A 20,405-nucleotide genomic window follows, 5' to 3' on the forward strand; every position below is an offset into this window, starting at 1 on the left:
TCCAGCATTTGGAATAGCTGATGTGACAATGGAAGCAGGGAGAGAAAAGGCCATGTGATGCAGAGCCATGAGCCCAGGAGTAAGGACCACATCCATCCTAAAGAGAAACAATCACGGAGACAGGCCAGCCCTACCCACACCTTGACCTTAGACCAGTGATACGGATCCTGGCCTCCAGAACTGTACAGTAACAAGTTCATGTTCTTTTAAGCCATCGTGGTAATCTGTTACAATAGCAGTGGGAAGCTGCCACACAGGGTCTCTGCTGCTTCTCAGAGCCCTGGGACAGCTTTCCTCCAGGAAGGCGGTCCTGCTGCAAATCACAGGACATCCTGACGGCTGTTGGTGCACAGACTGGGCTTCTGACTCACCTCTGCCTGAAGCTCTCATCTGGCAGGCACGGCCCTCACATCTTGGCTCTGCACGACCTAGCCTCCGCTACCCCTTTATTCTCATCTCCTGCTCTTCCCAAGATCTGTGGTCAGCAGGCTGGAGGCCCAGGAGAGCAGGCGGTGTGGCTCTGATGTCCCAGCACTCAGGAGGCAGGCTCCCTCTTCAGTTCAATTCAGTTCAGTCGCTCAGTCATGTCCAACTCTTTGCGACCCCATGGACTGCAGCACGCCAGGCTTCCCTGTCCATCACCAACTCCCGGAGCTTGCTCAAACTCATGTCCATCGCGTCGGTGATGCCATCCAACCATCTCATGCTCTGTCAGCCCCTTCTCCCACCTTCAGTCTTTCCCAGCATCAGGGTCTTTTCCAATGAGTCAGTTCTTCGCATCAGGTGGCCCAAGTATTAGAGTTTCAGCTTCAGCATCAGTCCTTCCCAATGAATATTCAGGACTGGTCTCCTTTAGGATGGACTGGTTGGATCTCCTTGCAGTTCAAGGGACTCTCAAGAGTCTTCTCCAATACCACAGTTCAAAAGCATCAGTTCTTCAGTACTCAGCTTTCTTTATTAGTCCTACTCTCACATCCATACATGACTACTGGAAAAACCATAGCTATGACTAAACGGACCTTTGTTGGTAAAGTAATGTCTCTGCTTTTTAATATGCTGTCTAGGTTGATCATAGCTTTCCTTCCAAGGAGCAAGCATCTTTTAATTCCATGGCTGCAGTCACCATCTGCAGTGATTTTGGAGCCCAAGAAAATAGTCTCTCACTGTTTCCATTGTTTCCCCATCTATTTGCCATGAAGTGATGGGACCAGATGCCATGATCTTCGTTTTCTGAATGTTGAGTTTTAAGCCAACTTTTTCACTCTCCTCTTTCACTTTCATCAAGAGACTCTTTAGTTCTTCTTCGCTTTCTTCCACAATGGTAGTGTCATCTGCATATATGAGGTTATTGATATTTCTCCCGGCAATCTTGATTCCAGCTTGTGCTTCATCCAGCCTGGCATTTCGCATGATGTACTCTGCATATAAGTTAAATAAGCATGGTGACAATATACAGCCTTGATGTGTTCCTTTCCCGATTTGGAACCAGTCCGTTATTCCGTGTTCAGTCGTAACTGTTGCTCCTTGACCTGCATACAGATTTCTCAGGAGGCAGGTCAGGTGGTCTGGTATTCCCCATCTCTTTAAAAATTTTCTGCATTTTGTTGTGATCCACACAGTCAAAAGCTTTGGCGTAGTCAATAAAGCAGAAGTACATGTTTTTCTGGAACGCTCTTGCTTCTTCGATGATCCAGCAGATGTTGGCAATTTGATCTCTGATTCCTCTGCCTTTTCTAAATCCAGCTTTCTCAGCCTTTTTGTTCTGTTTGAGTCTTCAGTTGATTAGATGATGCCCACCCACGTTGGGGAAGGTATGCTGCTTACTCAGTCTGCTGGTTCAGATGTTAATCTCATCCAGAAACACCCTCACAGACACATCCAGGATAATGTTTGGCCAGATGTCTGGGTACTCTGGCCAGTTAAGTGGACACACGTTAATAGAATGACCCATCACACTGCTCCATATCTCTGTGCCTTCCCATATGCATCTGCACCATCCACCCCCTCCTTGTCTTCTGCAGACCTCCCCTCCAAGAACCAGCTCAGAGTCTTTCTTGTGGGAAGGTTTGCTGGCTTTCCAGCCATTGGAGGGGCTCCTCTCTGTCCCCCCTCACCAGATCCTGCTACACAACCATGCTATTGCACCAGTTGAAACTGTGTGGCTGCATCTTTGCCTCCCCCATCAGACTGTGCACTCCAGGTAGGGTGTTTTTAGTCCCCTGGTTCTATCCCAGGATCTCAGACATAGCAGCCCTCAGGGAAGGTTCGTTGAATGAATGAGTAACAGGAGGAGGACTAGAGAAGTAAAAGGACCACAGAGGCAGTTCTGATGAGGGCAGCTGAAGGCAGAGGCCCAGTTGAGGACATGAGAAAGAGGCTTAAGACAGCCATGGAAGCTCAGAGTCAGAGGACAATGGCCAAAGGTCTCTGCCGCCCTTCCAGACCTTTCTGATTTGAAACAGAGGCTGTGATGTGAGTCAGACCGAGCAAGAGCCCAGCTGGTGGCCAGGGCAGGGTTGAGCCCAGCTCTGCACACTGAGCATCTGTTTCCTAGGACAGGGCTGGGCAGGCAGGTGGAGGAGTACCTGAAGACACAGGCCTGGGAGCTAGCCAGCCCTTGATTCGAATCCCAGCTCTGCCACTTACCACCGTTGACCTCAGGCACTTTTCTGAGCCTCAGCTTCCTCCTCTGTAAAATGCTCCTGGTAAACACACCTTCCTCCCACGACTGGGTGAGAATGACATGTAGACAAAAGGTCAGTACCTGGCAGATGTTAACTGCCAAATACAGAGTAGTGCTTCTATCGCCATTTCTATTTACTTAACGGCATTCGAGGGGTTGGCAGTCCATGTCTATAAGTCAAACCTGGCCCACCACTTGTTTTTATAAATAAAGTTTTATTGAAACGTGGCCATGCCCATTCATTGACTTATTGTCTGCACCTGCCTTTTGTGCTATAATGGTAGAATTGAGTACTTGCATCTGGTCCACAGAGCCTAAAATATTTAATATCTGACCTTTCACAAAAGAAGTTTCCCAACTCCTGATCTAACAACTATAACAGATATCTTTGAAGCACCAGCCCTGTGCCAGGCCTTGTGCTGTTATTTTTATTGTCATCAGCGCCTCCTCTTGGCTTCTTGCGTATTTCTCTCATATTCCAGAAACTGCCATTGCTTCTGCCCTCTTAGCCCAATTGAGATCCAAGTCACGCTTACACCCTGAGCAAGTCCATGAGGGCATGAAGGAAAGGAAACCTCTTGGGTTGAAGACTTACTATGTGCCAGGTTCTCTACAATGCTCTCTTTTCACTGGCTCCTTAGAGCTGCCCTGTGAGAGCGGGTTCATTACCCTCCACCCATATTAGAGCTGTTGAGATCTATGGGGACACTGCAGGGAAACTAAGCCCGTGTGTCACACCTACTGAGCCCACGCTCCAGAGCCCTCGAGCTGCAAGTACTGAAGCCCGGGCTCTGTTGAGCTTGTGCTCTCCAACAAGAGAAGCCACCTCAGTAAGAAACCTGCACACCACAGCTAGAGTAGCTCTGCTCCCCACAGCTAGAGAACAGCCTGCCTGCAGCCCTGATGACCCAGTGGGGCCAAAAATAAACCAAATTTAAAAACATTAAAAAAAAAAATAGATCAGTGAATGCAGCAAAATGGTCTCAGTCTTTGAATACAGCAAGAATTCTGACTTTCCCACTACCTAGCTATGTGACCTTGGGAAAGTCACTTACCCTCTCTGGGTTTCAGCATCTTTATTATAAAATGGAGGCGATAGGAGGCTTTATGTCAAAGTTTGTTCATGAAGCTCCTACCACAGGGCCTGGGACACAGCACTCACTAACTATGATAGTAAGTATTGGTATCATTATGACTATTCTTACCATCCTCTATGAAGCAGAGATATTAGTATCTGTTGGAAAGAGCTCCTCTGAGACTATGGAAGGGATTGTAAAAATGCTGGTCAGTGGCTTGTTCATTTTCCTTTGAGGTTCGATTGTGCTCAGAAATAAGGTGCAGTTTCCAGACCCTCTGGAGCTGAGGTAGAGATTTCAGTGAGAGAATTAAGCAGAGCCACTGTCGCCTCCAGAAAAAAAGCTCCAAGTCCCTGGGCAGAGCATGAGGTCGTGTTGAATGACACCTTGTCCCTGCCTCAGAGGAAGCAGGGCGGATGTGTGGTCGTGAATCAGCAGAAAGCGGGAAGGAGACGGATGTGATTGCTTCTCCCTCTGCTATGTGGGGGTGCTCTCGGCATCTGGGGTGCTCTCCATAGAAGTTGCAAATGAAGCTTTGCAGAAAAACACCTTTGTGTCCTGCAGCCCTGAGAATCTATTAAGCCAGGTGAACCTAATTATGTTCACAACACCGCTGCCTTACCATTTCCTCTGTTTCATCCTTCCGGGAGAGGCTCAGATGTGGCTTCTGGACGTGACCATATGTTTCCATGAGACGAGCAGGAGGCTTGGTTCATTTAGTTACCAGCCATCTCATAAGCGCCAGCTGTGGCCTGGGCCACCTGCTTGGTGCTGGGGAAGCACGTTATATATCTCTGCACATAAGCAGATGCTCTCTCCCCACCACGATAAGCCCTGGGGAAGGCCCAGGTAAAAGGCATGCTGAAGGAGGGAGGAGGGGGAGAGGTCAGGGAAGGCTTCTCTGAGGAGGTGATGTTTCAGATTAGCCTTGAAGATGATGATACAGAGGAAAGGACCAATGAGCCATGGGGGAAGCAGTCTCCCTTCTAGGGAGAAGACCACATGTCCCAGGAAGCTCTGGGAAGGATCTGGAGAGGTTGGGCGGAATGAGATGGTGCAGAGGGTGGGGGGCATCCTACAAGGGTGCCAGCAGGTCATGAGGGAGCTGCTGGAAGCTTCTGAGCAGGGAAGAGACAAATTATGCTCCTGAAGGGTCACTCTGGTGGCCAACAGAGCACCTGGACTTGAGGAAGTCATGCTGGAAGCCAAGAGGAGGGCTGGTGTCTTAATTTGGGACCCCCATTTGGGATCCCCCATAAGGCAGACTCCGGCACAAATGTTTGGGTGCACATTGTTTGCTTGGGGGTAATCCCAGGATGCGCTGGGAAGGAAGAAGGGAAGAGGGACAGGAAGGGATGACAGCCAGGAAAGGACAGGGTGGTGAGCTGTGACCACCTGGAATCCTGTTCCAGACCCTCCAAGAAGTGCATGTGATGCAACTCAGAATTGTCCTCTTGAGCAGGGGATGCCGAGGTTTTATCCACAAACTGCTGTCCCTCGGGGGTTGAGGGTTACTTCTGGGCTCAGCACTTCAAGCCTCTTTGGACAGAGAACACTCTCAGGAAGGGAGACACAGGAAGCCATCAGCAGGTGCAATAACCCTTGGACTCGGGTGGGGGGACCTCCAAGGTAGGCCAGGGGCAAACGGGCAGGCCCCTCACAGCATCTGCTGTAGCTGATTAGGACAAAAGGCAATGGTTGTCCAACCTGTTGGACAGACCAAGGTGAATTCTGATTGGGGAAAGTGTCCTGTGAGCTGATGGAGAATTCTAGAATGTGTGGAGGGATTGACATTGCCTGACCTTCTGTGTACTGCTCCTGTGAGCTCACCTTTTTTTCTTCCAAGTTCTAAAACTGGCTTTAACCAAAGCACTTTCTTAAGCAGGATATGGGAATTTGGAATCATCTCTGGGGAATGCCCCCTATTTGTAGGCATCCATGCAGAAGCTACGACTCACCCAGGGGGCCTGGAAGAAAGGAGGGAAGGGAGGGAAGGTCAGATAAATCTGGAGGAATGCCACTGTTGACAGAATGGGCTGGAAAAGACCAGAAAGGAGCGGCTAGTAAGGTAGTTAGGCAACCAGGAACCAGGCCCTGGACAGAGGGAAGAGGGCTGCCTGGAGTCAAGGACTGAGGGGTGTCTTTGGGGAAGGTGTCATAGCTTAGAGAGAAAGTACAATGGCCTGGGGAAACCCAGCTCCACCTGCAGTAACTGTGTAATCATGGGTGAGCCTCTGAACCTCTCTGAGTCTTGGCTTTAGTGGCGATGATGATATTATTCACCTTATTTGATGATTAAATGGGCCATAGATGGAAAAGCTTAGCACTGCTTCTGGCATGTATTAGTTGCTTAACAAAAGTTTCTCCTCTTCTTCCTCCTGATGAGGACAGTAGTGAGGAAGATGAAGATGATTAAGTGGTATAGGTAGTAATGAGGGTACACTCCAGATGACCAGCTGTGAATGGGAGGGGTGGTCCTAGTGACAGTGAGGAAGCTGACTGTGCTGGGGAAAAAGTTGGGGCAGAAGTTTTTAGGAGCCTTGGAAATAAGGGAGATTTTCACTTAAAGATGGGAAAGAAGTGAGTGTGATTCAATGCCAGTGAGATGTTGCCACAGAAAAGGTAGACCAGTTGACCAGATGGAGGATGCCTTAGGCTTGAGACAAAGATTTTTGTGTGTTGTTTACTGAAGGAGAAGGAATCAAGGTCCACAGAGGAAAGACTTCAGCACACTTGCACCACAGAGGAAGAGGGCTGTTGTAGGTGTTTTTAGGCCTTTATTACATTTTTATGTCTCTAAATACATTATGGGCTTCCCTAGGCCAACCTAGACAGCATATTAAAAAGCAGAAACATTACTTTGCCAACAAAGGTGCATCTAGTCAAGACTATGGTTTTTCCAGTAGTCATGTATGGATGTGAGAGTTGGATTATAAAGAAAGCTAAGTGCTTTTGAACTGTGGTGTTGGAGAAGACTCTTGAGAGGCCCTTGGACTGCAAGGAGATCCAACCAGTCCATCCTAAACGAGATCAGCCCTGGGTGTTCATTGCAAGGACTGATGTTGAAGCTGAAACTCCAATACTTTGGCCACCTGATGCGAAGAGCTGACTCATTGGAAAAGACCCTGATGCTGGGAAAGATTGAGGGCAGGAGGAGAAGGGGATGACAGAGGATGAGATGGTTGGATGGCATCACCGACTCAATGGACATGGGTTTGGGTGGACTTCGGGAGTTGGTGATGGACAGGGAGGCCTGACGTGCTGCAGTTCATGGGGTTGCAGAGTCAGACACAGCTGAGTGACTGAACTGAACTGAACTGAGTGGCTCAGGTGGTTAAGAACCTGTCTACAATGCAGGAGACCCAGATTCCATCCCTATGTTGGGAAGATCCCCTGGAGAAGGTAATGGCTACCCACTCCAGTATTTTGGCCTGGAAAATACCATGGAGTGAGGAGCCTGGTGGGCTATAGTCCATGGGATCATGAAGAGTTGGATACGATTAAAAATCTCTATTCAGATCCTATATAAACACTTCATAGTGGTGTTTTATGTCTTGAATGCATATGTAAAGTTATTCTACTGTGTGCATCCTTCTGAAATTCTTCACTCAGTATTGTTTTGAGTTCATCATCATTGGTAGGTGTGCCTCCATGCCATTCACTTGAACTCTGTACAGAATTCCATTGTGTGAATAGATCACAGATTTCCACTGTTTCCCAACTAGCAAACATTCAGATTATTTCCAATTTTTCTGAAGTTAAAAAATGCCATAACAAATGTTGTTGTAATGTGTAATTTTTGAAAGGTAATATAATAACTCTCATATAAATATAAAATGAAACATCAGTTTATTTAATTTATTCATTAATGAAGAAGCCAGTAAAATATTATAATCAGCTCAAAGGGGAACCTGATGAATAAATATGTATATAGGCAATCAGGAGTGCTGAAATAAGTTTTCTAATAAATGCAAAACTGATTGATATCTATAGAGCAAGAATATAGTGTTCAGGTTCTTCTTTTCTACATGGTAAGATCAATTAGTGCCTCTACCAGATAACATTTTTTGCCTTTTTATGCACAAGAGTCAGTTGCGTTCCACCTCACACCCATTAGGATGGTTACTATCAAAATAATAAATAAATAAATAAGTAAAGGGAGAGAGAGAGAGAAAACAAGTGTCGGCAAGGATGTGGAAAAACTAGGACACTTGCTCACTATTGGTAGGAATATAAAATGGTGCAAGCCCTTAGGATAACAATATGGCAGCTCCTCAAAAATTAAAAATAGAATTACTATATGATCCAGCAATTCTGTTTCTGGGCATATATCCAAAAGAATTGATAGCAGGGTCTTGAAGAAGTATTTGGATATCCACATTCATAGCAGCATTATTCACAATGGCCAAAATGTGTAAGCAACCAAGTGTCCATCAATAGATGAATGGATAAACAAAATGCAGTATATGCATACAATGGAATTTTATTCAGCCTTTAAAAGAAAGGAAAGTCTGATGTACGCTACAACATGGATGACCATTAGCACATTATGCTAAGTGAAATAAGCTAGTCACAAAAGAAAAAGAATTGTCTGATTCCACTTCAGGAGGTACCTAGAGTAATCAGATTCATAGGATAGTAGTCAAATTTCATAGTAGTAAAATAATGGTTGCCAAGGACTTCAGCGAGGAAGGAATCAGGAAGTTATGGCTTAATAGATACAGAGTCTCAGATTTGCAAGATGAAAGGAGCTCTGGAGATGGATGGTAGTGGCAGTAACGCAGCAATGTGACTATACTGAATGCCACTGAACTCTGTACTTTAAAATCGTTAAGATGGTAAATCTTATCTTATGTGTGGGTGTGTGAGTTGTGTTCAGCTCTTTGTGATCCCATGGACTGTAGCCCACCAGGCTAGAAAATGGGATTTTCTAGGCGAGAATACTGGAGTGGGTTGCCATTTCCTTCTCCAGGGGATCTTTCCTGATCCAGGGATCGAATTCGGGTCTCTTGTATTGCAAATGGTTTCTTTACTGCTGAGCCATTGGGGAATCCTATGTGTATTTTACCACAATTTCTTAAAAAAATTAATGATAAAAAATAAGTTGCACTAATATCATTTTTGTACAGCTTATGAAGTTGTAAAATAGGGACTTCCCTGGTAGTCCAGTAGTTAAGACTCCGCACTTCCAACACAGGGGGTGCAGGTTTGATTCCTGGTCGGTGAGCTAAGATCCCACACATCATGTAGCCAAAAACCAAATAAAATAAAAGCACCTTATATTTTAAAAAAGGAAAGAGGGACTTTCTTGGTGGCCTAGTGGCTAAGACTCCACACCTGGGTTCAATCCCTGGTCAGGGAACTAGATCCCACATGCCACCATGAAGTTTATATAAACTAAAGATCCTGTGTGTCACAACTAAATCTGTGAAACAGCAAATAACCTGTGTGCATGCTGTCACTCAGCCGTGTCTGACTCTGCAACTCTATGGACTGTGGCCTGCCAGGCTCCTTTGTCTGTGAGATTCTCTAGGCAAGAATACTGGAATGGGTTGCCATGCCCTCCTCCAGGGTATCTTCCCCACCCAAGGATCAAACCCACCTCTCTCATGCCTCCTGCATTGGCAGTCAGGTTCCTTACCACTAGCTCAACCTGGGAAGCCCATAGCTTAGTCAAAGACAAAAGTATACATTCCTGTAGAAACAGATGACCCTAAGCCGACACCTAGGATGCCATTGAAAGGGCATTCATTTGCCCATTTCAAAGTCTTTAAAATTTCCTGCAGTATATATGTGTTTTTGTGTATGTGGGAAAATTCTTTGTAGTAAATATCTTGGGATAGATTTGCTAGATTATAGGATATGTATCATCAGATTGCTTTCTAAAGTGTGTATCTTACTAGTTTACACCCCCACCAGTAGTATAAACAGAAATTCAGATGTCCAGGAAACAAATGAAAAGATGTTTGACTTCTCTAGTAAACAGGGCAGTGCAAATTAAAACAACTTCGGGAGGATATCAGACTTAGAAAATTTGCAAAAATTCAGAGTCTGCCATTATCAAGTGTTGGTCATATATTAAATTCCTGAGTTAGGAATATCTAGTTGAAGAATTCTAAAGCAGGCAGCCAGGAAGGAGAAAAAAAAAAAAGAAAGAAACAACAGGCGCTAAACACAGAGCCCCAAGGCTAATTTGCTCTTGAAGAAATAATATCAGGCCCTTGTTTAAAATTCATGGAAAGAAAAGTGTGTACATGTTGGAATGGAAAAGGGATGCTTAGAGAATAAATTTTAAAGCCTACTCTTTTTAAAAAGTGTTTAAAATTTTTTCCAGCTTTATTGAGATATTATTGAGATTTAGCATATTTAAGTTTAAGGGATACAACATGATGATTTGATGCATGTATATGAAGTGAAGTGAAGTGAAAGTCACTTAGTCATGTCCAACTCTTTGCGACCCCATGGACTATACAGCAAATGGAATTCTCCAGGCCAGAATACTGGAGTGGGTAGCTTTTCCCTTCTCCAGGGGATCTTCCCAACCCAGGGGTCGAACCCAGGGCTTTCACATTGCAGGCGGATTCTTTACCAACACCAGGGAATGTGAAATAATTACAATAAGTGTATGTGTGTGTGTGTGCATGCGTGTGTGTGGTGATAACTTTTAGGATCTAGTCTTTTAATAGCTTTTAACTATATAATAAAGTATTGTTAATTATAATCACCATACTGTACATGAGGTCCCCAGAATTTATTCATTATATAGCTAGAAAATTGTAACCTTTGAAAACCTTCACCCATCTCCCCCAACCCCCTGGCAACCACCATTTCACTATTTGTGTGTGTGCGTGCAACTCTTAGTCTCTCAGTGGTGTTTGACTCTTTGTGACCCCATGGATTGTAACATACCAGGCTCCTCTGTCCATGGAATTTTTCAGACAAGAATACTGGAGTGGGTTGCCATTTTCTACTCTAGGAGATCTTCCCGACCCTGAGCGTGAACCCACATCTCTTGTGTCTATCTGCATTGGCAGGCAGGGTCTTTACCAACTGGGCCAGCCACGTATGAGTGAGAACACAAAGGATTTGTCTGTCTCTGTCTCGCGCATCTCACTCAGCGTAATGCCCTCACGGACTGTTCACACTGCCACAGAAGGCAGGGTTTCCTTTTCTGTGGCTGAACAACATTGTAAAATGTAAAAACCAATATCAAATTCCCAAACAAACGCTTCAAAGAAAGATTTTGATGGAAGCAGAAATGTCACTGGCAACTTAGACAAACCAAGGGGCTTCCCTGATAGCTCAGTTGGAAAGAATCCACCTGCAACACAGGAGACCCTGGTTTGATTGCTGGGTCAGGAAGATCCGCTGGAGAAGGGATAGGCTACCCATTCCAGTATTCTTGGGCTTCCCTTGTGTCTCAACTGGTAAAGAATCTGCCTGCAATGCGGGAGACCTGGGTTCAGTCCCTGGGTTGGGAAGATCCCCTGGAGAAGGGAAAGGCTACCCACTCCAGTACTCTGGCCTGGAGAATTCCATGGACTGTATAATCCATGGGGTCGCAAAGAGTCAGACATGACTGAGCGACTTTCACCTTCACTTTAAACAAACCAAAAGAATCAAAATAATCACCACTGACAGGACGGAGAAATGTTACACTATATTAATCTGCAAACACAGCTTCAAATACTGTGAAATGTACACAAAATTTAAACATATTTGGGGGGTGGGAAGAATTTGGAGATTGGGATTGACATATCACTACTCTGTATGAAGCAGCTGGCTCGTGAGGACCTGCTGTGTAGCCCAGGAAGGGAAGGGAATCTTAAAGAGAGTGGGTATCTGTATACACGTGTACGTATAACTGATCTCAGTTTGCTCCACAGCAGAAATTAACACAACACTGTAAAGCAACTATACTCCAATAGAAATTTTAAAAAAGAAAGCAGGGACTCAAACAGGTATGTGTATCAGTGTCCATAGCAGCATCATTTACAATAACTAAAAAGTAGAAACAACCCAAATGGATGATGAATGAACGGATAAACAAAATGTAATATACTCATGCATGCGTGTGTACTCAGTCACTTCAGTCATGTCCCACTCTTTGCCACCCTATGGACTGTAGTCCACAAATCTCCTCTGTCCATGGGATTCTCCAGGCGAGAATACTGGAGTGGGTTGCCATGCCCCCTCCAGGGGATCTTTCCAACCCAGGAATTGAACCTGCATCTCCTGTGCCTCCTGCCTTGCAGATGGATTTTTTTACCCACTGAGCCACCTGGGAAGTCCAGTATATTCATACAAGGGGATTAGTATTCAGTCTTTAAAAGGGAGGAAATTTTGACACATGGGACAACATGAATGAACCTTGAGAACAGTATGCCAAGTGGAATACTGTTGTTTAGTTGGTAAGTCGTGTCCGACTCTTTGCGACCCCATAGATTGTAGCTCCCTAGGCTCCTCTATGGGATTTCCCAGGCAAGAATACTGAAGTGGATTGCTATTTCCTTCTCCAGGAAATCTTCCCAACCCAGGGATCGAACCCATGTCTCCTGCTTGGCAGGCAGATTCTTTACCACTGAGCCACCTGGAAAGCCTCTAAGTGAAATAAGCCAGACACAAAAGGACAAATACTGTATGATTCTACTTAAGTGAAGTACCTAGAATAGTCAAGCTCATAGAGAGAGAAAGTAGAATGGTGGTTACCAGGGGCGGAATGAGCAGGAATGGGGAGGGGTATTGAAGGGGTACCGAGCTTTAGTTTTGCCAGATGAAGAGTTCTGTGGATGGATGGTGGTGACAGTTGTGTGAATGGACTTGATGCTATCGAACTGTAGACTTAAAAATAGTTAAAATGTAAGTTTCATGTTATGCATGTTTTACTACAATAAAAAAAGAATGTTAAAAAATAAGCATGTTTGGGTCCCCAAGGAAACCTGAATAAATTCTCAGAAGTACAAATAGTACAGATTCTTTAATCACTTTTGTTATGAGAAATGACTAGCAAAAAGGAAAGAAACAACAAAAAATTTTAACCTCAGAAATTTCAAGTCTTCTTAAACATCGATTCCATGAGAGAAGAAATTAAAAATGAAATTTAGGAATAAGTATATCAAAAAGAACAATAACGAAAATCTCATGAGATGAAGTCTGGGAAAAGCTAAGGTCATGTTCAGAGGGAAATTCATAGCATGTAAAGTATTTCTAAACATTGAGAATGAAAATAATGAATTGACAATGTTACTCAGAATTGAGGGGGAAGCCAACCAATCTGCAAAAGTAGAAGAAGAGATTAATAAATGTAGAAGAATTAGATAAAGATACTATAAAGAGGCGAATAAAGATAAAGTAAAGAATTAGAAAGCAGAGAAAGAGTAGACCTAATAAACACATTTGAGATTTGATTCTTTTAAGGAGGAAAAAAGAAATCCCACAAAATAAAATAGAAAAATGATGAACTTATCTAATAAAAAGGAAAAGGAAAACACAGATACTAGATATTAGAAATTATAATTTGACCCCAAATTTAAAGGATATAAAAATAATTATAAGGATATGCAAATTGGTATGCTTCCCTGAACAGTGTGTATGTATCTATATACATGTACAATTTTTAGGTGAAAAATACACATTGTTCTAAATATGATTAGTACGAGAAGTGCCTGTATATAAAACTCAGTAGTTTTCTTTATATTCCAAAAATAACCAGTTAGAAAATATCCTGGGGAATAGATAGTGAGAAAACTACTGACCTATGGTGGTGAGGGGAAAGTGCAAACTTTCTTTAGTGGTTTATTTATTCTTTGTATTTAACAAACCCTTATACAATATAGGGCTTACCGTGTGCCAGGCATATTTAATCCTTAACAGCCCTAGAAGGTAGGTTTAATCATTATCCACATTTTTCAGATGAGGAGACTGAGGCACAGAGAGGTTAAGTAACTTAAGTAAAGTCACCCAGCGTACAAGCGGAACCAGATTTCAAAGTGCAGGCGGCTCCCAGCATCTCTGCTCTTTGCTGTTATGCTGCACAGGGAATAAATGCAAAGATATACCGTGTTTCACGGGGGAAGACCCAATATCATCAAATGACTTATTCACAACTGACCCGGGCCTTCTCACAAGGGCTGAGATGCTGACGGTCTGTCCAGGGTGACTGTCAGCAGAACGGCGCCCCCTGGGGGTACACCGAATCGCGCAGGGGTCCCTGAGGCAGTCACAGCTCAGAGTGGACAGCTGAGCCACAGCTCAGACTCAGAGCTCTGAGTCTGACAACGCAGATGTGCTGGCCTTTCTAACTCAGCACGCGATCTCCTTCTCTCTTAGATCCAGGAGATGGTCCACTCGGAGGTTGCTGCCTATGACTCAGGCCGACCAGGGCCCCTGCTGGGCCGCCCAGCGATGCTGGCCAGCCACATGAGTGCCCTCAGCCAGTCCCAGCTCATTTCTCAGATGGGCATCCGGAGCGGCATCGCCCACAGCTCCCCGTCACCCCCAGGGAGCAAGTCAGCGACCCCCTCTCCCTCCAGTTCAACTCAGGAGGAGGAGTCAGAGGCGCATTTCAAGGTACGTGGGGATGGAGATGCAAAGGCTTCAGATGCCTTAGAATGCCTTCCCATCAGCAGGGGACAGGCCCTGTGAGGAAATGGGCATCACCTACCTCTAGAAAAGACTACGAGAGTGTAACTGTCCCCTTTGTTGGAAAACAAGGAAAATTCTGGAAAAACGTGATGATGTCTTATTCCTCAATGGCCAGTGGGTCATTTCGGTGGCATTGATGGCATTGGCAAGATCCTCGGGGTCACATCTCGTGGCCATTCTGACCTTTCAGGAGGACCACAGAGATGTGTGATCCAGAAGAGGGCACCTCTGGGCGTCACTGTGGGAGGGACCACTAAAAACAACCCCCCGATGGGGACATGACCCCCGCATATCCCTGGAACCAGGGGTTGTCCTGCGTCTTCAAGAACATGCCAGGGAATGAGAGCTCACTGCCTGTCCAGCTCCTGTCCTTTCTTTGCACCGACCCCAAGCCTCCCTCCCAGTCAAAGAGCTTCTTGTTTTACTGGAGCAGAAAACAGAGACCTGGAAAGGCCAAAGATGCTTGTGCTTGCCCGGAATCTCCCAGTGAGCCCCTGGTAAAATCAAGACTTGCTCCCACAATGCCCGCCTGCCTGCCTTTCCTTTTCATAAGGGCCTCTCACCTCTTTCCACGTGGTGTCCCTGAAGAGGCCTGGGGCAGTAATCGTGGCATCCATCAGAGACCCTGACCCTGACCTCCTAGCTGGGGTGGGCGCCTCTGGATCCTGGTCCAGCTTCATCCTCAGGGTAACTTGGTCACTACTGTAGTCCAGGAAGGAGGTGCTTTTAATTTTATTTAATTTCATTTAACAAACCCTTCTAAAACACTTTCATGGGACAGATACTATTCTAAGGACATGACAGGTATTAATCCATATAATCTTTATCACAACCCTATGTGATAGGTGCCTTTATTATCTCTGATTGGCACATGGGGAAACTAAGGCACAGAGGGGTTAAGTGACTTATCAGGTATCACAGAACCAGGATTTAAACCAAGGTGGCTGTAGTCTGGCTCCAGCATACGTACTCTAAACCACCCTCAACGCCCCATCTGCTTGGCAGACAGAACTGAGGCTTGGAGAGGTGGGTAACCGCAGAGAAACAGTCCCAAGAACAGGACTGATGTGGCCACAGACTGCCCCTCACTGTCCCTCAGACCCGCAGACCCGAGTCTGGCCCTTATCAGTTTATATTACCTTCATTTTCTTGGAGCATTAGAGCCACAGTCTTCATAGCAGGATCCACGACCTTTGGTCAAAATCCCTGGTCCTTGGGTGGCCAGGGAGTTCTAGTCAGGGGGGACGTGCCCACCCCCTCCATCCTGGAAGCCAGGTGCCCACAGTACTGAGGTCCTGGATTCTGACTGCACCGGAGGCCAGGTATCCAGGGTGAGGTCACCCTGGTGACAGTTACATTAACCTCACTCCCATCCAACAACTTCAAAGAGGGTCAGGGGGACTAAGCCATCTGCCCCAAGTTGCATAGCTGAAATGTGGTAGAAGAGACCAGCCTTATTCAATCAAGGGTAATCTTTGGGGATTATTTGTGATCACAAAGGGGGGGGGGTGTTAAGAAAATATATATATATATCCAAAACTTGGAAATAGTCCCAAAACAGATAACTGCACAGTCTTTCAGTAGCATATCACAGCCTCATCAAATAGGCTCAAGAATTATCTGATGATTCTCTGGGAGATTACACCTTCCTTTTGATTCCTCCCTCATTATTGACGGGAGCTTTTACATTCTGTAAAGGAAGATGTTAACTTGGGGCAGGGGGGAAATGATGAAGAGGTAAGCAATTTTTGTCTGATTACAAGACAAATTAATTTTTCCCTGTAGAGACACAAATGACTTCTGTGCAGCAGAAAAGACTAAAGGCCCCGAGGTGATAGTTTTATTGCTCTATAGGGCAGTAATTTGTTTCTTTCTCTTGTGTTTTTTTGAGTGAACTTTACCATCATTCTGAATGAAAAACCCAGGGCTCGTATCCAGGGCATGTGTGTGCACTCGCTTGTGTGTGATTTGTGTGTGTGTGTATTCAAGCCCAGGGGGTGGCCAGGGCATTGCTGATGTGTGAGCAGGGCTGGGAAAGCTGGGAAAAGCTAAGGAAGGTCCAGCTCGGCCTAAGCTGGGTCGGTTAGCTGGAGGTCCTGGGCTTCTCTGGTTTTCTAACTCCCCTCACCCGGGCAGATGTCGGGAGAAAAGAGACCTTCAACCGATCCTGGCAAAAAGGCCAAGAACCCAAAGAAGAAGAAGAAGAAGGACCCCAATGAGCCGCAGAAACCCGTGTCAGCCTACGCACTCTTCTTCAGAGACACTCAGGCCGCCATCAAGGGACAGAACCCCAGCGCGACCTTCGGGGACGTGTCCAAAATCGTGGCCTCCATGTGGGACAGCTTGGGAGAGGAGCAGAAGCAGGTGAGCCCCCTCCCTCTCCGGGCCATCCCCCAAGGCGCTGTAGTCAGACTTAGAAGGTCTGGAACCAGGCCCAGCCTCTGGAACTAGGGGAACTAGCCTCTGCCCAGCCTGTGCTGAGGAGGCTACCGGGCTCAGTTTGCCCATCTGTAAACTGGGGAGGTAGGGCCGGTCCCAGCTGGCTGTTCTGTAGCTGCGTCCACTAGCGACTTGGTTAAGTGGGGGAGGAAACTGAAGCTCTGCTGCCCATCTGTAGAGCGGGAATAAGCATCTCCATCCGTCGTGTGCCTCCAACTCTGAAAGTCTGGGGTCCAGGTCGCAGCTTTCCTACCCACTGGCCGTAAGCCCATGGCTTCCCCTCAAGGGCCTGCAGGGGGGACAGAAGCAGATCCAGCTCAGAGGTCAGCGCCAGTTACCAGCCCTGTGAGCTCAGGCTGACCACCTGACCTCTCCCCGATATCGCCCACATCTTGGATCTTTCAGGCCTACAAGAGGAAGACCGAAGCAGCGAAGAAGGAGTATCTGAAGGCTCTGGCAGCCTACAGGGCCAGCCTTGTTTCCAAGGTAACAGCTGGGATCCCTAAGCCCAGTCCTTGAGGGATAGAGCAAGAACCGAAGTCCATGGGAACAGTCAACACCACAGGTCTTGAAAGGGATGGCTAAGACCAATGTGGCCCCTTCTCCGGGCTTCCCAGGTGGCACTAGTGGTAAAGAACCCACCTGCCAATGCAGGAGACAGAAGAGACCTGGGTTCAGTCCCTGGGTGGGGAAGATCCCCTGGAGGAGGGCACGGCAACCCACTCCAGTATTCTTGCCTGGAGAATCCCATGGACAGAGGAGCCTGGAGGGCTATAGTCCATAGAGTTGCAGAGAGTCGGAAGCAACTGAACAACTTAGCACACGTGCACGGGGTCCCTTCTCCAGGGAACCTCCTGTGTGCCAGCTCATGCTGCGTACTTCACACGCACCTCATTTCACGTGATTCTTCCAACAAGAACCCCGTACACAGAGGAGTTAAGCAACTTGCCTGGAAGTATCCAGTCTGTTAAATGGCTTTACTAGGATTCAAACCCAGTTTTGCTTGTCTTCAAAACTGGCCTTTTCTCCTGTCCTCCGCTCAGCCTTCTCTGTCGACACCAGTATCACAGGAGGCTCAGCATGGTGGTGGTTGCATGGTCCAAGCCGGGGAGGGAGGTGGTCTGGCAGCTGCACAGAGGACATGGTTTCTGAATTGGGCCAGAAAGGGTCAAGCAAAGAGGGTGTCCCAAATCAAGGGAACAGCCCATGCAAAGGCACAGAGGTTGGGAGAAGCCCACGGAGAGGATAACCCAGCTGGGCGATGCTCGTGCCTCGGGCCAGGCTGAAAAGCATGGATTCGCCCATGGGCACGGGAACCTCCAGGGATTAAAATACAGGGTGGTTGGATGGTTAGAACCAAGGGTGGTGAGTCCTGAGTGATCTCTGGTGAGTTCCCTGCTCTCCCCCGAGGGGCCCGAGAGCCAGCCGGTGGGTTACAAAACCACGTGGGTTTCGTGGCCCAAGTTCAGGCTTATCCACGTTGGTTTCAGCTTATCCAGATTGGTGTCTGTTTCCTTCCAGAGCTCGCCTGACCAGGGTGAGACCAAGAGCACTCAGGCGAACCCGCCGGCCAAGATGCTCCCCCCTAAGCAGCCCATGTACGCCATGCCGGGCCTGGCCTCCTTCCTGACCCCGTCCGACCTGCAGGCCTTCCGCAGCGGGGCCTCCCCCGCCAGCCTCGCCCGGACGCTGGGCTCCAAGTCGCTGCTGCCCGGCCTCAGCGCCTCCCCGCCACCGCCCTCCTTCCCTCTCAGCACACCCCTGCACCAGCAGCTGCCGCTGCCACCCCACGCCCAGGGTGCCCTCCTCAGCCCACCCGTCAGCATGTCCCCAGCCCCCCAGCCTCCCGTCCTGCCCGCGCCCATGGCACTCCAGGTGCAGCTGGCCGTGAGCCCTTCACCTCCAGGGCCACAGGTAAGCAGGACCCAGTGAGAATGCGCCCCCGGGGGACCCCCTTGCGGAAAGGGGAGGCAGCTTGGGATCCCTGCCACTCTCGGCCTATGAAACCTCAGCCTTGGCACTTCATCCCTCTGAGCCTCAGTGATCACATCTGTGAAATGGGATGAGTACGCCTCACCTGAGATGCACTGGCTGCAGAGAATAGCTGGCAAGGTGCCAGGAAGATTCTTCAGATTCCTAGGGCATCCTGGGCCCTCCTCCCTCAGTTTCTGTCCATTCCTGCTCTCTGGCCAGGGAGGCTGAGGCCAGTGAGCCTTAGCTGCTGGCTCTCCCCAAAGACTTTGAAGCCTGACCCCTGCTAAGTGCTCCATGGACACTGGGGATTACAAAGCCTTCTTGATCCTGGGAGGTCACTCGGCCCAGTAAGTCCATTTTACAGAGTGGGAAACTGAGGTCCAGGGAAGGAAAGTCCTTTACTACCAGCACCCTACCCTTGCAGCTAAGACTAGGACTGGATTTTCCAGAAGCTGCTCTACCAGGGAAAAGAAAGAAGTGATCCAGGCAGAGGGGCAGAGCAGAAATTTCTTATAAGCCGGGGAGGTGTCTCTGCAAACAGCCCTCTCCCCTCCTTGCTGCCTGAGATGCTCCCCTTTGGCTCTCCTTTGCTCACTGCCTCCTCCTTCCCCTCAGCAGGACTTCCCCCACATCTCTGAGTTCCCCAGTGGTTCCGGATCCCGCTCCCCTGGCCCGTCCAACCCCACGAGCAGCGGAGACTGGGACAGCAGTTACCCCAGCACCGAGTGTGGCGTCAGCACCTGCAGGTGGGCCCCCCCCCCCCCCCCCGCCCATGGTGGGCGCTGCTGGTGCGAGTAGCATGAGGATGGGGGGACGGTGGAAAGGGCAAGGGGGACGCTGCCGATCACTGTCACCCTGCAGGAGGGCCTCGTGGGTACCGGGTGCCCGGCGTCTTCAGGAGAGGAAGTGCAACAAAGCAAGGACCCACAGGGACTCAGCCGTCTGGGGCCGGGCCTGTGGGGGACACAGGCCCGCCTTCGCTCTTGCTGTTTTTCCTTCCATCCTGTTATTTTTCTTTTCCTTTTTTTTTTTTTAAGATTTATTTATTTATTTAGTTTTCTCTGGTGGCTCAGCTGGTAAAGAATCTGCCTGCAGTGCAGGAGACCCAGATTCGACCCTGGGTCAGGGAAATCCCCTGAAGAAGGGCATGGCCACCCCGCTCTGGTTATTCCTGCCTGGAGGATTCCACGGGCAGATTTCTTTCTTTTGGCTGCACTGGGTCTTTGTTGTGGCTCACCGCTCTAGAGCTCGGGCTCAGTAGTTGTGGCGCAGGAGCTTAGTTGCCCCATGCCTCGTGGAATCTTCCTGGAGCAGGGATCGAACCGCCAGGCGATTCTTCACCACTGGACCACCAGGGATGTCTCCACCCTGTTTTCTTTTTTCACAAGTGCTTCCTTGTGACATTCATAGCCAGAGCGACTGTCTTTGGTCAGCTTCCCTAGGAGCAGAGCCTGAAGCAGGAATTTGGGTGCCCTTGATGATGTATATTTGTTCAGGGAGAACCTGTACCAGTAGTGGGGGTAGGGCAGCGGCCGGAGCAGAGAGGAGCCTAGCAAGGGCATGGCCTCAGCCAGAGACTGGCTTTTATT

General features: G+C 47.8%; 1 protein-coding gene across 8 annotated transcripts in view; it reads left to right on the top strand.

The window, feature by feature from the left end:
- TOX2 (TOX high mobility group box family member 2) overlaps positions 1–20,405 on the top strand; it is a 148,305-nt gene that overhangs the window by 126,097 nt on the left and 1,803 nt on the right. For 4 of the 8 annotated variants that reach the window (XM_070472673.1, XM_070472670.1, XM_070472668.1 and 1 more), the window contains 5 exons: positions 14,089–14,328; positions 16,540–16,767; positions 17,248–17,328; positions 18,364–18,756; positions 19,432–19,562. In XM_070472673.1, the coding sequence (XP_070328774.1) occupies positions 14,089–14,328; positions 16,540–16,767; positions 17,248–17,328; positions 18,364–18,756; positions 19,432–19,562 (1,073 nt within the window). The remainder of the gene's footprint in view (positions 1–14,088; positions 14,329–16,539; positions 16,768–17,247; positions 17,329–18,363; positions 18,757–19,431; positions 19,563–20,405) is intronic. The other 4 variants (XM_070472671.1, XM_070472672.1, XM_070472669.1 and 1 more) reach the window with 1 other exon arrangement.

Source organism: Odocoileus virginianus, chromosome 9, assembly GCF_023699985.2.
Source record: "Odocoileus virginianus isolate 20LAN1187 ecotype Illinois chromosome 9, Ovbor_1.2, whole genome shotgun sequence".
NCBI lineage: Eukaryota > Metazoa > Chordata > Mammalia > Artiodactyla > Cervidae > Odocoileus > Odocoileus virginianus.